We start from the raw sequence: 15,979 nt of genomic DNA, 5'->3' as shown, positions 1-15,979 counted from the left end.
TAACACTTTGATGTAGAATTGAATATCTAACTGTATACAGAGTCTGCTAAATTGAGAGCTGGCTTCATTACAGTCGTAAAAAAACATACTATAGCAAGCATTTTTTTCTTAGGAGGGATGGACTTGATTGAAAAGTCTCTCCATTCATGATTCTACTCAAATTGAATATAACTCGTTATAGGCTAGAGTTTATACAGTGAAATAGCAGGTAGTAGAATTTACAGAAAGAATTTTGGAGCATGTATAAGATATTTTGGGTAGGGAGCAAGTGATGTTTAACACAGCAGTGTTTAATATTGTGCTTTCTCATATTTTTACATTAGGTTAATACAATATTCTACCAGCAGTAAGAGAGTGAAACGGCCTTTATTAAAAAAAAACAAAACAAAACAAAAAACTATTTTAATGGGCTATCTTTATAAGGCTACAGGTTTTTTTTTCTTGTTTTGTTCTTGATTTGTAAGGCTATTTACAGTCTTTTGTTTTCAAAGGTACTGTGTTTTGGAGTGACATGCAAATTAGTGAGGATTCTTGTTAGAATAAGGCATGAGAATCATGAATAACACAGTTTATTGCTGTAATCTGTTACTTTGTTAACAATGAGCTGGTAACTGAGCCTGCTAACTTACCCTGGTCTTGGTGTAATAACTGTGTTGGAATGTGATTAGGCTTTACAAGAAGGATTTTAATGCGCGTTGCTGCAATTTTATTTTCATACTGCTTCTGAAAATTAGACAGAACGCTTTTAGAAAGATGATTTAAAATCCCATGTGAATGTGCGGCTTCCTGATGAATAGGGTATAAAATCTTCATTAAGTGAATCTCTAACAAGGGAGTTAAACTCTAACCATAATTTAATTTGCATAACAAAACCTGTTAAACAGATGCAAGAGGTTGCATGTTCTGGTTTTTTCTTTTGTTTTTAGAGCAGAGATTTCTGTTCAGATCTGAGCAGTATACCCACCCAAGGCAAAATAAAAACTGTTCTCCTCGATACTTCCACCTATTAAGAGGCATCAGCGTACTAGCAGCAAATAAATAGAACACAGTATATTTCAGAGCATTGATCCATAAGAGCTCCATTAATGAATATATTTTTCTGAGAATGCAACTCTGAGGGCTTCCTAGTTTACAAGTTTTGAATATTTACCCTGCCCTGTCATAAGTTTACATGCGGTTAAGATATTTTCCAACATGGAAAACATGTTTATATATTTCTTTTGAGACCCAGTCAGTCAAAAAGGTATGTGTAGATTTTTTTCATACTTTTCACAGACAAGTCCAAGCCCTCTTGTAGGATTAGGAGTGTTGAATTTACAAGTCCCATTTTTATTTTATGTGTGGTTTTTGCTGTCATACTGGTGACCAGTCTTGGAAAGCTTTTTTTTTTTAACTTTTTTTTTTTAGTTGAGGGGGGAGGGAACTTGTTAGCTTGCACCTACGTGCATGACACTACGAGAAATCCAGGGTGGGCATTTCTGTTTGAAAGCACTTGTATTTTCACAGAATCACAGAAAGGCTGAGGCTGGAAGGTTATCTGGTCTAACCCCCTAGCTCGAGCAGGGCCTCCTAGAGCTAGTTTCCCAGGACCATGCCCAGACAGCTTTTGAATATCTCCAAGGGGGCGAGACTACACAACCTCTCTGGGCAACCTGTGCCCAGTGTTCAGTCACCTCCGCTGTGAAAAAAGTATTTCCTGATGTCCAGAGGGAACTTCCGGTGTTTCTGTTTGTGGCCATTGCCTCTTGTCTTGTCACTGTACACTACTTGAAAAGAGTCTGGATTTCTCTTTACACCCTCCCTGCAGGTATTTACACAGGTTGATGAGATCAATCCCCAAATGCCCTCCACCCCTCCACCCCCCAAATGCCTTCTCTAGGCTTGAACAGTCCCAGCTTTCTCAGCCTTTCCTCATAGGAGAGATGCTCCAGTCCCTTCATCTTACTGGCCCTTCACTGGACTCTCTCCAGTACGTCCATGTCTCTCTTGTACTGGGGAGCCCAGAACTGGACACAGTACTCAAGTGTGGCCTCACCAGTCCAGAGTAGAAGAGAAGGATCCTCTCCCTCAACTTCCTGGTATGTCTAGTGCAGCCCAGGATACCATTAGCCTTCTTTGCCGCAAGGGCGCATTGCTGGCTTACGCTGAAGCTGATGTCCACCAGGACCCCCAGGTTCTTTCCTGCCAAGCTGCTCTCCAGCTGGGTGGTCCCCAGCATGTACTGGTGCATGGGTTTATTCTTCTCCAGGTGCAAGACTTTGCAGTTCTCCTTGTTGAACTTCATGAGGTTCCTACCAGCCCATTTCTCCAGCCTGTTTAGGTCCCTCTGGATGGCAGCACAACCCTCTGCTGTATCAGCCATTCCTCCCAGTTTGGTGTCATCTGCAAACTTGCTGAGGGTGCACTCTGCCCCATCATCCAGATCATTAATGAAGATGTTGAACAGGATTCGATCCAGTATTGACCCCTGGGGTACACTGCTAGTTACTGGCCTCCAACTGTGTGCCACTGATCACCACCCGCTGGGTCCGGCCATTCAGCAGGTTTCAATCCACCTGACTGCTCATCCAGCCCATACTTTAACAGCTTCTCTAGTTTGCATGAAAGCAATTTGAGGTTATGCCAGGAAATAGCAGCCTAATTTTCCAAAGAAGATATTTGATTCTTTTATAACTGGACAAAATTGTCAATGGGTTCTTTCCACAGAATAAGCAGGTGTCTTTGTTTTACTGGACACATACAGCAGAATCGTATGCCTAATCCATAATTTTCTGCTCAAAGAGCTATTCTGGGGAACTTAATTTTACGTAATAAAACCCCAGACCCAAAACAAACCCAAAACAACCCTTGGGCATGGGTTTTTACTTAATGTCTTCCTGTCTTCAGTGTGTCTGGACTTAAAAAAAAAAAAAAAAAAAAAAATCCTTTCTCTCTGACTACTGAACCTGTGATATGTATGAAGTTCAGAATTCAGTGATGTTTTTCCTTTGAACTGATCCCCACTGAAGCAGAGAGTGCCCTACTGTCATGGCTTGGGAAGCTGATGTACCCTTAGAAGTGCCCTTGGTCCTTAATGGGGAGGCATGTGCTAAACAACCGTGTGAAAAACAAATTGGTTGTATGTACCTTTTTTTCTTTCACAACCTAACTTTTGTAATGCAGTTAGAATCTGATTATTTTTTTCCACTTGTCTCCAAGTTTTGTCCTGAACATAGTTAGAATGAAAACAGATCATTGACTTTCTGGTCTGTAAGAAGAATTTTTTTGTTGTTTTACATAATGCAGCTTTTCAACAGCAATATGTAACAACCAGCTAAGGGATAGAAAATTTCTACATCTTTCTCCCTACTCTGCCATCCTTTCCTCCAGTCTGAAGTAAGAAATGCATTATGCAGATACTGATAAGCGCTAGTGGAAGACTAGTAAATACCATTGTGAAGTCAACCGTAAAAAGATTACTTCCTTTGAACATTAAGACACTATCCCTGTTTAATCAGGAGGCCTTCAAAAATAGGATGAAGTACATCTCCGATTTAATTTTGTGTAAGCCTGGCTGGTGACTTAAAGAAACTTCATTAGTTTTCAATTAAATAAGAGTATTGCCGTAAAAATAAGCAACGTTACACAAATTGTATGCATCTTAAAGTAGATATAAATTCCATATGCACATTCAACTCTGTGTGTATGCAGATGTACATGGTATTTATTAAATGGAAAATGAGACCTAGGATGTGTTCCTTCGAGGAGCTTTTTCCTGTGGTTAGTTTTGCTGTGAATGCTTTAAAGTACGCATAACAATAGTTCATGCATCTTTTCCACATAAAGTACCAGATGTTGAATCATCAGACAAAAATCTAAATTTAAATCTTTAAACAAAATTAACTGGTAATTAAGCTCTTCTAAGAGGTGACTGTTTTGAGGGCACTGTGCTTGTTTATGTATGCAGTTTGTAGTTCTAGTTAAAAGTAAACTCACTGAGGCTTATCAAATGGTGCACAGAGTACACTGACCAAAGTGCATATCCTATATGCTTCCGAAGTTTTTAATATTGCTTAACTTTTTTAGAGCATAAATAAAAGGCAGCTTTCTCATTAATTTGAAAGTTTCCTTAAAGTCATTTTTTTCAATGGATAATATGCTTGCTTGCTGCCTTTCTCTGTCTATAGCTCTACATTCTTCTATATGTAGATATAAAATCAAATCCAGTACATCACTTTAGCAGTTCTGTTGCTGTGGAACACTTAGAGTGAAATTTGAATAAGAAAACAGATTAAAGTGCTGAATTGTGAAGAGTTGCCTTTCTTCTTAATCTCTAACGATGGATGTTTCTGTAATGGCGATGATAGTGTCATTCTGGGATCCTCTGGTATCTAGGGGGCTGCCAAGTTTTATAAATGATGCTAGCGTTTACAGACAGAATAGAGAAAAAGAAGCCTTCAGTCCATCTTACGGTCTTGTGATAGTTTAGTTAAATGTGATAAGCACCTAAACGTTATTTATCCCATGAAATGTTTGATGTCGGTAGAGAAAAGTGCACCTTTTTTTCTGTAAGCTCTTTTGAAAAAGGAGGGTGCCTAGCTCAGAAGCTCATTGTTTTCCTTTCAATGGTTGTAGCTTGTAATGCTTGCGGAATCTCATTAGACCAAAAGTACCTAGCTGAGACAATGGGGAGGTGACATGTTACTGTTGATGGTTTAGCTACATAGAATTAGTCTCTTAAATGAAAGTGTTCATCCACATAAGTGGGATTTTGTTAATCTAATTACACTGGGTTTGAAATTTAAACCGAAGTAGTAGAGCCTTCTCATATAGATAAGGCTTGAGAAGGCAGAGGCCATTTAGATACATAACTCTCAACATAGGTTGCCAAGTAAGATCAAAGAGGACTTTCAAGAAGGAAATCCTGAAATATTAGAAGAATATTTCTAGGAAAGCAGGTTTCTTTCTTAGGAAAGTATTAGTCTCAATAGAGGACGTCTTTTTAAAAGCACTGTGAACTACTGATTCAGATTTTGTACTGAACTAACTTCTTGGACATCTTAAAATGTTTGGTTTGCTTTAACGAACTACATTGTTGCTTTCTACCGTTCTAATTACCTTAGCCAGCCCCATGCCATGTTCCTGATTTCCGTATCCTCCACTACATGTGCTTGCCTCCATGACCTGTTTTGTCATGCTCTGGCCTAGGTCTTGCTGAAGTCTTATTTAGGTGTACTTCCTGGTCATGCATTTCATACTTGAAATGCACTTGTGCAGGATAGTTCCTGTGAAAGCTACACTTTAATGTAGATTAGTGATCTAAACTAGGTTTTTTAAAAAAAAAAAGTAAATGTCAATTTTGTGGTTCGTCTGTGATTACATATTAAGTAGCTGGAAAATTTGTTTTAAGGGTATATTGATGCCACTTTCTCTAACCAGTATTGTTTTCAGTAACCCATGCTGGTCTGTTTGAACTATCAGTTCAAATAAAATTGTTCTGCATCAGTGTTCTTAAATAGTTTCAGCAGTGTAGTGTTGAAGTCCATAATTTCAAGGTTATGCATAGCAGTTTCTAATAGTCACCTTTTTACTCACTATTTAGGTAACCTGAAATAACTCCATCTTGTGCACAAGACTTCATTTCATTACGCAACACTGACCTGGTTTATGGGAAACATATTCCCACAAATGTATTTTGGAATAATTGGTATGAATAATTAAATTGCCACAGCAATTGAGCATGCAACACAGTATTTTGCACAATGTTGCAACAGAGTAATGGTATCTAAGTGATCCTCTCTGAGAAATATCCTATATGTGAAATAACAGGACCTCACTGTTTGGGGAGAGGGTTTTTTAAAAATTGCAGCGTTAAAACCAAAAACAACAAAATTGTAATGTTTTAGAAGCAATGACTGAAATCTAATGCTGGCTTATTTGCAAGTTTATGTGTAAATCATCTTAGGAAATGGATTTCAGAACATGGTCTAAGATCAGTTAGGATTTTTCTTTTAAATAGCTGTAGCTGATTTTCTCATGCTAATTGTTGACTAGTGTAGCATGAACTCAAACTATAGTGATATTTCTATGCTAGCATATAGGGTTGAAAAAAAATCTCTCTGTTTTGTCTGCTTAGTTTGAGCACAGATACAGGTGAAACTGGAAAGTCTGTAGCAGCAAACTGGCAAACAGTTGACTGAGGATGCATCAGCTAATTCAGTAGGCACATGGAAGAAATTGTCTCAGGAGGAATAAACTTGTGTATCGTGTGGCATGATTCATGTTTATGCTACTGTGGTGTTATTTTTTAGAATTCAGTCATCTTTATTCATTTATTTATTGCCAGATTTGTAGGATAGGATCTCTAACTTTTTTTTTCCTTTGCCTTTTAACCAAGTTATTTGCTTTTTTATAAACAAACAAACAAAAACTCCCACCCTTCTGATTCCCTAACTAATATTATGTAAAATTATATGAATAAAAAAATGTCAAACTTGCTAAATTTTAGACTTTCTTGTCCTACATCCAGCGTGCTGTTTTAATATTTATACCCTTGCATTGCTTAAAATAAAAAGTTAAAGCAGTTCCTGAATTCTTAATGACTAATAGCTTTGCTCTCAGAATCCTTACTCAGTGTATGCGTAGCTCAGAGTAGCTTGCTATGATTTAGCTTTTATATAGCATCAGAAAAAAAGTGTACTGTATCCCTCTCAGTATGTGTCTCTTTTCCCACCTCCAGGATGTCCTTACTGTTCACTATCATCTGATACCGTCACCATCAAAGAGTAAAAATGGCAGCAAAGACAAAGAAAGAGAACAAGAAAAAGAAAAAGATGTAAAAGAAGAATTTGCTGAAGCTTTAAGAGATCTGAAAATACAGTGGATGACCAAGTATGTCTGCTGTCATGACTACACAAGCTTGAAGCAGCTGTACAAAGAAATACCCAGAATCTGTACTTTCATGTTATGTCCTTCTCTCTTCTAGGCTGGATACCACTGACATGTATAATGAGTTGAAAGAAGCATTTCCTAATCATCTTCCATTGTATGTTGCAAGACTTCATCAGCTGGATTCTGAAAAGGTTATTTAACACTTTTTAAACTTGATTTGTCTCAATACATCCATGTAGCCTAAACAACTGAATCTTTCTTCATACGTGGTCTTGAAGTGACTGCCATAGCTGTTATAAAGGAGAAATTCCTAATTAGATTGACAGCTGCCTCCCTAACTGACTGTGATTTACTTAATCCCACAGCAGAATGAAAGAAAGTATGCCTACCTATAATGTGTTTGCTTATCATTTACTCCTTGTTAAGTTAAACACTTTGTAAGTTTCCTTACTGCTTTAGGCTAGAACAATATTATTCTAGGTGGTGGTTACTGAGACAAGCACACATCCCACTCTGCTCCTCTACTGGATTGGTAATTTATTCTAGCAGAATTGCTCAGACAGCTGAGGACTGTAACCCCTTGAAATGACACAGCTAAATCCACCATCTGTCATTGTCCTCAAAAATGAGAACTGTGAACAGAAAAGTTCACATATGTCTGCTTCTTTTGTTTATCTTGAAGATAAACAGCTTTGTGTATATGTCAGTAGCTTGAATATTTTTCTGTTTATTTGATTCTGATTTTATGTTTATTTCTGAAATTAATAACTGCTACTGTTATTTAAGAGGATTAATTTGTACTGAAAGGTGGTTTTCTTTCTGTAAACTCTGCATTTTGCAGATACACACCTCATATTTTACAGTTTGTTTTCAGTGAAATGGACTATGTATGTGGGAAATCTTGATAATGCAGACTTCCCAGTTTTTTTGAATAAAAATTGGAAAAAGTGGAGAAAAGGACATGTTAAGTTATTTAATGTTATTTCTGCATACCTTTGCAATTATCCTAGTGTTAGTAGAATCAACAATCAAGTAGTGTGATTTCATAGTGCTAAACACCTTTTTTATTCTTTTAGGAACGAATGAAAAGACTTGATGAAATTGTTGAAGCTGCAAATACTGTAATCTCTCATATTGATCAGACAGCATTAGCAGTATATTTTGCCATGAAGACTGATCCCAGGCCTGATGCAACTACTATAAAAAAGTACCTACCCAGTAAATAATTTTCTTGCATCCTATTTCTGTAATCTATGTACTTTGTCTCTGCTTATAAGAAATGGAATGACTATAACGTTTTTGAATAACTTGTGTTATTTTTTGGGGCACAGGTAATTTCAAACTTGACTGCAAAATTTTGTTCTTTTATTATATCTCCAGAATGCAGGAACACTGAAACCTACAAACTTTTACTTAGAAATATTAAATAAAATAAAAAAGTGGATTGCTTTCAAGATTTAAATGTGTCAGAAAAATGGGGTATTAAGTTTTTGTATCAAGCTTAATCTCAAATCAGAGGGACCACTAGAATATCGATATAGAGGTGTGTGTTTTGAATGCTACCTGCCTTCATAATACTTTGCAACCTTTTGGATCTGTGTTTGAAGACAAAATTAACCAGTCTAAGAAGTAACTGCTTGCAAAAGATTTCATTTGTGGAAAGCATGATGATCATACTTGTGCTTCAGAGTATTTTTGAGACCCATGTTTTTTTCTTTAGTTTTAGATTGTTCCTCTGAATTACCAGTATATATCCTTAGGAAGACAGTGTTTTGAAGGTGACACCCTAGTCTGGAGAATAACTGGCAGATTTCGCAGTGTGTGGTGTGGTGCTGTTTTAGTTGCAAATAGAGCAGCAGATTTGAAGATTAGACCCTTAAAATGGGAGATGCATATTTGTTGATTATTTTAGATAAAATACCAGATTTCGGTTGTAAAAACTAGTCTGTCTGTTCTAGCTATCCTGAATATTTGTGCATAATTTTAGAATTGCTGATATAAAAGCAAAGTTATGACGTAATAAACTTCATTCTAAACATTTCTTAGTAAGTTGACCCATTAGGTCATGTGGTTGAATCTAACATCTGAAATTGAACACCAAATTCAATGGTGCTTTAAATGGGTGCAATTCCTTTGAAGTCAGCAGAAATGTATCTGCTTATGTTAGTGGTGGATTTGACTGTCTCTGTTTATAATGCCAAGAACTGTAAAGCTGTATTTCTAGATGCTGGCTTATTCAGTTTTAGAATCCTGAGTTGCCCTTGCCTTAAGACATCAAAGGCATTTCAGACTTAGAAGAATGACTGAGCTTGTTTAATGCATAGTGTCTCTAGGCAATTTTTTACAATTAGTTAAATTTATAGTAAATAGCCATGCTTTAAAAATTATCTTTGTGCTTATTTTCATTTTGTGAGTACTAACTGCTATAAACTTTTTAGATTAAACTCAGTACAGCACTGATTCTGTTCTTAATGAGGTATCTGCAAAAAGTCCTTAATATTTTTCATGCTGTTTTTTTCTAGTGAAATGGAAAAACAGAAGACTACTTTAGTGGATGCACTATGTCGAAAAGGAAGTGCACTGGCTGACCAACTTCTTCATCTGCAGGCCCAAGAAGGGGCTGCTTCCAGTGATGCAGAAGGCAAAGATGAGGATCATGAGAGCTGCTCAGAAGCTTTGACAGAAACATTCTGGGAAACAACAAAATGGACTGATCTTTTTGACAGCAAGGTAAGAGAGCAGAGCAGATATTTTGTCTATTGCATGTTGGGTTTTTTGATGGTTTCTCCTGGAATTATGCACCGCCTTTGTGTGCATAGCTTCATACGTTTCTCCCTTCTACTTTTTCATGCTGTCCCCATTTGTTATGCTTCCTTAATGACCTTTTTCCACAGAGGTTTTGCCAAGCCTGTCAGATCCATGGTAAGCCCATCTCTGTGCATGTGAATGTAGATGTTAAGGGAAGGGTATAGAACAGTACCAGATTTCCATGAAAAAGCTGCTTGCTTTATTGAATTGCTTCTTTCTGTACCTTTCAGGGAATATTTTTGATTAACCTCTGCGCTGTTCTAGCTGTACACACACAGAAGTGTGCAGCATCCCTACTCTGTTCAGTCCTGCATTCTGTAGCCTCTTCTACACTATGGACAAGAGAAGTTTTGTGTTTTGCTGTCAGTAATGTCTGTAGAGGTAAAGGAAGAAACCCTTGGAAATAATTACACATACATATTTATTAGCACATATTTCCCCATCCTTTCAAGGTTCCTAATCCTGAGGTTTAAGTTTTTGTCTGCTTCATTCAAGACGGCTATTCCAGAAGGAGAAAAAAAGAAATCCATTGTAGGTGACTAGTTATGTAGCTTTTAATTTACAGAGTTTATGACTTTGTACGTTTAACTGCTGAGTTATTAAGTATTAATTAGTTGCTGTACTTAACTCTTGCATATGGCTGTGTTTTAGTGGAAGATGAAGTGATCAATGTATTTGTTTATAATTCAGTTAAATTGCCAAAGCATTTCAGATAGTTACAAAAGAAAAACTTTGAAATTAAAAAATTGCTTAATTTCCTTGACAGTAAATGTTCCTGGTAAGAACTTGTGCTTTAGCTGGAGGCCTGAACAAGAAGGTTGATGATGGTTACCCTCACTTCTTTTAATGTATATATTCTTGTACACCTACATTTTTTCAGCATTCCTCTTCTAATCTTTAACTGATTATAATATCCTGTGGTAGGAGATTTTGTGCTTTAATCATATTGTCTGGCACATAATTTTCTTGCTGTCTATTTGTACTGTGTTCCAGTATAGTGACCCCTGGTTTACTTCTGTCTTTTGATTTTTGAAGCTGATGGGAATAATCTCAGTGGAAAAACTGCCAATACAGACATCTTGTTGGGAGTTTATCACTCTCCGTTACGGGTGTTTTTTCAAGACAGATATTGATTCCTGGCACTCTTGAGTTGTGTGCTCTGGGCCTGGAATGAGTAACTCTGATTTGAAATGAACAGATGAGGGAGTGAACCTACCTCTTCGACTGCCTTAACTATGGATTTGTCTAAGTGCATATTCAGGTTTTGCTCTGCAAATTGATTCTTCTGTATGGTTAAATTGGTACTGAAAGGCCAACAAAACTTTTTAGATTTTTAGCATTTCGTATGGAAATAACTTTCATCCTGCTTATGCAGTATGTTTATCTGCTTTTCCCTCTTGTTTTTACTAGTCAAATTGAAATCTAAACTGATTGACAGTTGTGAGCCTTACACAGCCGCTCGCTCACTCCCCCGCAGTGGGGTGGGGGAGAGAATCAGAAGAGTAAAAGTGAGAAAACTCGTGGGTTGAGATAAAGACAGTTTAATAGGTAGGGCAAAAGCTGCACACCCAAGCAAAGCAAAGCAAGGAATTCATTCAATGCTTCCCATCGGCAGGCAGGTGTTCAGCCATCCCCAGGAAAGCAGGGCTCCATCACGCGTAACGGTTACTGGGAGAGACAAACGCCATCACTCCAAACGTCCCCCCTTCCTCCTTCTTCCCCCAGCTTTATACGCTGAGCATGATGTCATATGGTATGGAGTATCCCTTTGGTAGTCGGGGTCAGCTGTCCCGGCTGTGTCCCCTCCCAGCTTCTGGTGCACCCCCAGCCTCCTCGCTGTTGGGGTGGGGTGAGAAGCAGAAAAGGCCTTGGCTCTGTGTAAGCTCTGCTCAGCAGTAACGAAAACATCCCTGTGTTACCAACTTCCAACACAAATCCAAAATGTAGCTTACAGGAGCTACTGTGAAGAAAATTCACTCTATCCCAGCCAAAACTAGTGCATTTAGCCCAGAAACATTCTAGAGTGCTCTGGGTATTTTAAAATGGAGAAAATGAGCCTGTCCTACTACATCCTAATGACCCTGGGGTACATCTTTGTCTTGTGCTTTTCTACAGCCTTTCTGTCCTGTACCCATACATAGCCTCACTTACTCAACCCTGCCTGGCCCGCATACAGTTAATCTTCTGTGTTCTCTTTCTGCTGGACAAATTGCCCTATATCAGTACAGTTACGATTACTAGTATAAGTAGTATTACGAGGGCCACAATGATCATTAAGGGACTGGAACATCTGTCATATGAGGAGAGGCTGAGACTGTTCACCCTGGAGAGGAGAAAGTTCAAGGAGATTTTGTCTATGTGTATAGGTACATGATGCGGGGAGTAAAGAAGATGGAGCCAGGCTCTTCCCAGTGGTTCCCAGTGACAGGACAAGAGGCAGTGGGCACAAACTAAAACACAGGAACTTCTACTTAAGAAAAAGTTGGGGTTTGGTTTTTCTATGTTTTTTTTTGGGGGGAGATGACAGTGTTTGGGTTTTTTTACTGTGAGGGTGATCAAATGCTACAATGGGTTGCCTGGAGAGGTGGTGAAGTCTCAGTCCTTGGAGATAGTCAAAACTTAATCGGACATGATCCAGGGCAACCTGATATAGGTGGCCCTGCTTTGAACAGGGGGGTTGGACTAGATGATCTCCAGAGCTCCCTTCCACCTTCAACCATTTTGTGATTCAGTGACGGCTTGGCAAGTAATTTATGTAGCTCACCAGTGTCTGTGGTGGTTTTCTTCATGTTTTCTGCGATCTAGGAGCATGTATGTTGGTCAGTAATGATGTAGTGTTAGTTTTGCTAGCTATCAATTTAATGTGTCTAAAGATCACACGATGGATGTATCCTCTCATCTCTCCCGTGGTACTGTTCAGTAATTCTAATCCCAGCAGTACCAAAAAAGTAAAAAAAAAAAAAGTTTGAGGGGAAAGAAATACATGCTGCTACTTAAAGCTTTCATATGATTATTGGAACTGAGATTTCTGGTTGTTCACTTTTATACTTTGAGGTTTTCTTTTTCTGGAAACTCTTTGAAGCGATGAGGAATGAGAATAATGTGTCTTGGGCCTTGATGGAATTGAGAATTTTGCTTTGAGAGGAGATAGTAGAGCGCACTAATGATTTTCCCTGATAACTGATTTGGAGAAAAGGACTAGGGCTAGGGCAAAGGGAGTTATTTTCAATTGAGAAAAAACTTTTTTGTTTTTCCTTTATTGCTTACTAGAAGTTTCATGCTTGCTGCTGTTCATATTCTTTCATTTCCTTTACTAACAGGTGTCATGTCCATCTAGTAGTTTCATAGGAATTGGCTGTGGTTAGCAATTACACTGTTCAGACCAGCTGTTTCAGCTGTTAGCACTACAGTTTCCAGCCAATGACAGAATATTCTTTGGTCATTCAAAATCATAAACAGATGATGAGGATTCAGTTATGCTTTATTTAGCTTTTTTAAGGGTCACTATTAATGACTAAGACTACGTAATTATGCTATGGCCTGACACAAAAAAGCGTAAGAAAAAAATTCACAGTTATATTTCTACTGTCTTTGTTGTAAACTGTGAGAATAGCTGTACATGTGTGTCATGGGCTATAACTTTTCTTCAAAAATTAACCTAATACTTTACAATGCCTTCATTCCACCCACCTCTGCCAGACTGCATCTTACATTCAAACTGTCTGATCAGTATTCATTCATTTTTATTTATAATGGCTGACAAGTTTTGTAAGTGGGGTTGTGGCTTAAAGCTCTCTCAGCTTCCTGTTTGAATAAAAATAAGTGTCTTCTGCCCTAAATGGGCCAACAGAATGTTTTAAATATCTGCAGTGGCCTTTGGTCTTCCTCCTTTGCAGCTTCTTCTGTCTGTTCAGAAGAAACAGTTGTATAAACCTCTCCACCTCAGTGTTGCATGCAATATGCTGTTGTATTTCTGGAATATTTTGCTACTTTAAAAAAAAATTGAATAGCTTAGTGCAAATGATTTTATATTACAGACTGGTAGAGGAAAATTTGGAGTTTTGACCGTTTAAGGGGAACTGTACTGTTCATGTAGCTTGCTTCCTTTGAGATGGGGAGCTTAGGAACAATGTTGAGAGCTTAATTTTGTAAAGTAATGTTTAAGGCTTCAAAACAGATTTTGGTCTAAGAAACAAGTATTTTTGCTAGGGTAAGGGCAAAATCACTGATTATGTTTTTCAGTCCAGCTGCCCTGTGCTTGGCAAAATTCACCTTGGTAGAGAACAAGAAATTACGGCTTTAACAGCCTTTCTGTGATGCTACTCTGGACTGACTTAGGCCAGACTGATAAAATGAAGTGTTGTGTCTTGGCTCTATCACCTAACCTTGCATGACTCATTCGCCTTTTGGGGAATAGAAGAGGTGTGGAAGAAGGAAGGGTAGAGTGGAGTAGTGATGTAGGATCAGGGATAGACTTGTGTGAATGTCTTTCAAATGAGAGTCCTCAAGAGGCAACCAGCTTATTCTAAAGCACTATGTTGGAAACAAAAATGTGGAGCTCTTCCTGTACGTGGACAAGGCTTTGCTCCATCTTTCGAGTGCCAATGCCACAACTGGGTGAGAAAGGATGGAAATAAGGCACTTGAATACTGCACTGATTGTTCAAGTATATATATGGCTTTAGATAGAAATGTTGCTCTAAATGTTTTTACTTCTAAGCTTCCTATAAGTCAAAGTCCATCCAGATGTCGGTGATTAAAAGGCTAAGTAAATTTTTGAAAACAAAGAGAGACCATGTTTTCTGCTATGTTGTTTTTAAAGATGAATGAGGAACATCATCACTTTTATATGTGTTTCTGCTCACCCTCTAATAAACCAAGTACTATCACTTGTTTCGCATCTCCTCTGCAGGTGTAGCACCTGTGTTGCCGCAGGGCATTTGGTAGTTCCTTTGAATTGCCTGTTTTCCATTGAAGTATTGTGTTTGTCCCCATATTGTAGCAAGTATGTAGGGAAGCTGGTGCTGACTTTTGATAGTGCATTTGTTCACACCTTCAGCTATTCTAGTTAGATCACTTGTCTCTGAAGGTTTATTTTAAATGAAACATGAAAGAAAATATTTATGTCCCCTGTGTATACAAAAGCATTTCAAATAAACTGCAGTTGAGACAGCTGTATGCAGCAAGTATTTGTTTGATTATGCTAACACATTTGTGATAGTGCTTTAGGGGTTTTAGTAATGGAATATAAGTTGTGCAATTTTTCTTTTACCTAGAACATAGCATTAAAGTTTGTAGGCCAAAATCCCCAGTTTTAAACAAAACTGCTACAGGAGGATAGTAGGATGTGGCCTGTTTGTTACTGTGAATGACTCATTTGTAGAATTTAATGCCCCTCAACTTTTAAATCATCTGTTGGGGATAAGCCAAAAGTCACGTTTAAAAATTAGTTTAAAAACAAATAAAAGGTCCAGACCTTTCCATCTTGTCTTTTAAACATCTTTAGCCTGGATTGTTTTTCATATTACTGTCTGCACTGACAGATGCAGCTGTCTCTTCCAGCTGATCATATTCAGTCACTGCCAAAAAACTTGTTGCTGGATACTTGATTCCCTTAACTCCCCTCCCTCTCTTGAAAATATGATGAGTCAATTTTTTATATGAATATTGCTTTTATTTGTAATAGGTCAGTTGATAGAGCAGAGAGGAGTCAACTAAGTAGCTAAGAAACCTCAATTTCTTACCATAGATATATAGAACCTGAAAAAACTCGTTTGCTGGTAATTATAAACATTACAACTTCAGTGTTCTTCCAAGTAGTTGGAGTGTGTTATCTATAGATTATGTCAATTAACCTAGTATTTTATTTATTTGTAAATGTAGATACATTTTAATCAACTGTTTAAATAATGAAGTAACTAATTATACAAGTCTGTTTTCCTTTTCATAGGTAACAGTATTAGGATACCAGAGAAGTTTTATTAGGTAGTTTAGTGTTGCTGGATTCAAAAAGTGTTCTTTTTTAAAGAGTGTTTTCAGGCTTTTAAATACTTTAGCCCTGCAAATGTCTTGGGAGAGATCGTTTCAGCATTTTACTGTCCTAAATATGTATCTTTATGTAGCCAATGGCAAGTTAGGCAGCTAATTAGAAGATGGACATCCAACCACTTTCATGGGTCTGGCTCTTAGCATACTTAGTATTACAGGCCATTAGCTCGGGGAATAAAGGATGTAACAGTGATTTTCCCCCCCAGTATCCTAGAAGTACGCATTGCTTTTTCTTATTACTCTTTGTTTATCAC

The 15,979-nt window shown here is 37.7% G+C and overlaps 1 protein-coding gene across 4 annotated transcripts in view; it reads left to right on the top strand.

Annotated features, from left to right (window-relative positions):
- Positions 1-15,979, top strand: part of TPP2 (tripeptidyl peptidase 2) — a 56,274-nt gene that overhangs the window by 35,561 nt on the left and 4,734 nt on the right. For 3 of the 4 annotated variants that reach the window (XM_075137741.1, XM_075137731.1, XM_075137751.1), the window contains 4 exons: positions 6,719-6,870; positions 6,965-7,061; positions 7,947-8,077; positions 9,393-9,600. In XM_075137741.1, the coding sequence (XP_074993842.1) occupies positions 6,719-6,870; positions 6,965-7,061; positions 7,947-8,077; positions 9,393-9,600 (588 nt within the window). Of the gene's footprint in view, positions 1-6,718; positions 6,871-6,964; positions 7,062-7,946; positions 8,089-9,392; positions 9,601-15,979 lie in introns of all 4 variants that reach the window. The other variant, XR_012671033.1, reaches the window with a different exon arrangement.

Source organism: Calonectris borealis, chromosome 1, assembly GCF_964195595.1.
Source record: "Calonectris borealis chromosome 1, bCalBor7.hap1.2, whole genome shotgun sequence".
Taxonomy (NCBI): domain Eukaryota; kingdom Metazoa; phylum Chordata; class Aves; order Procellariiformes; family Procellariidae; genus Calonectris; species Calonectris borealis.
The sequence above is the reverse complement of the archived record's forward strand: the minus strand, read 5'-3'. Positions and strand labels throughout refer to the sequence as shown.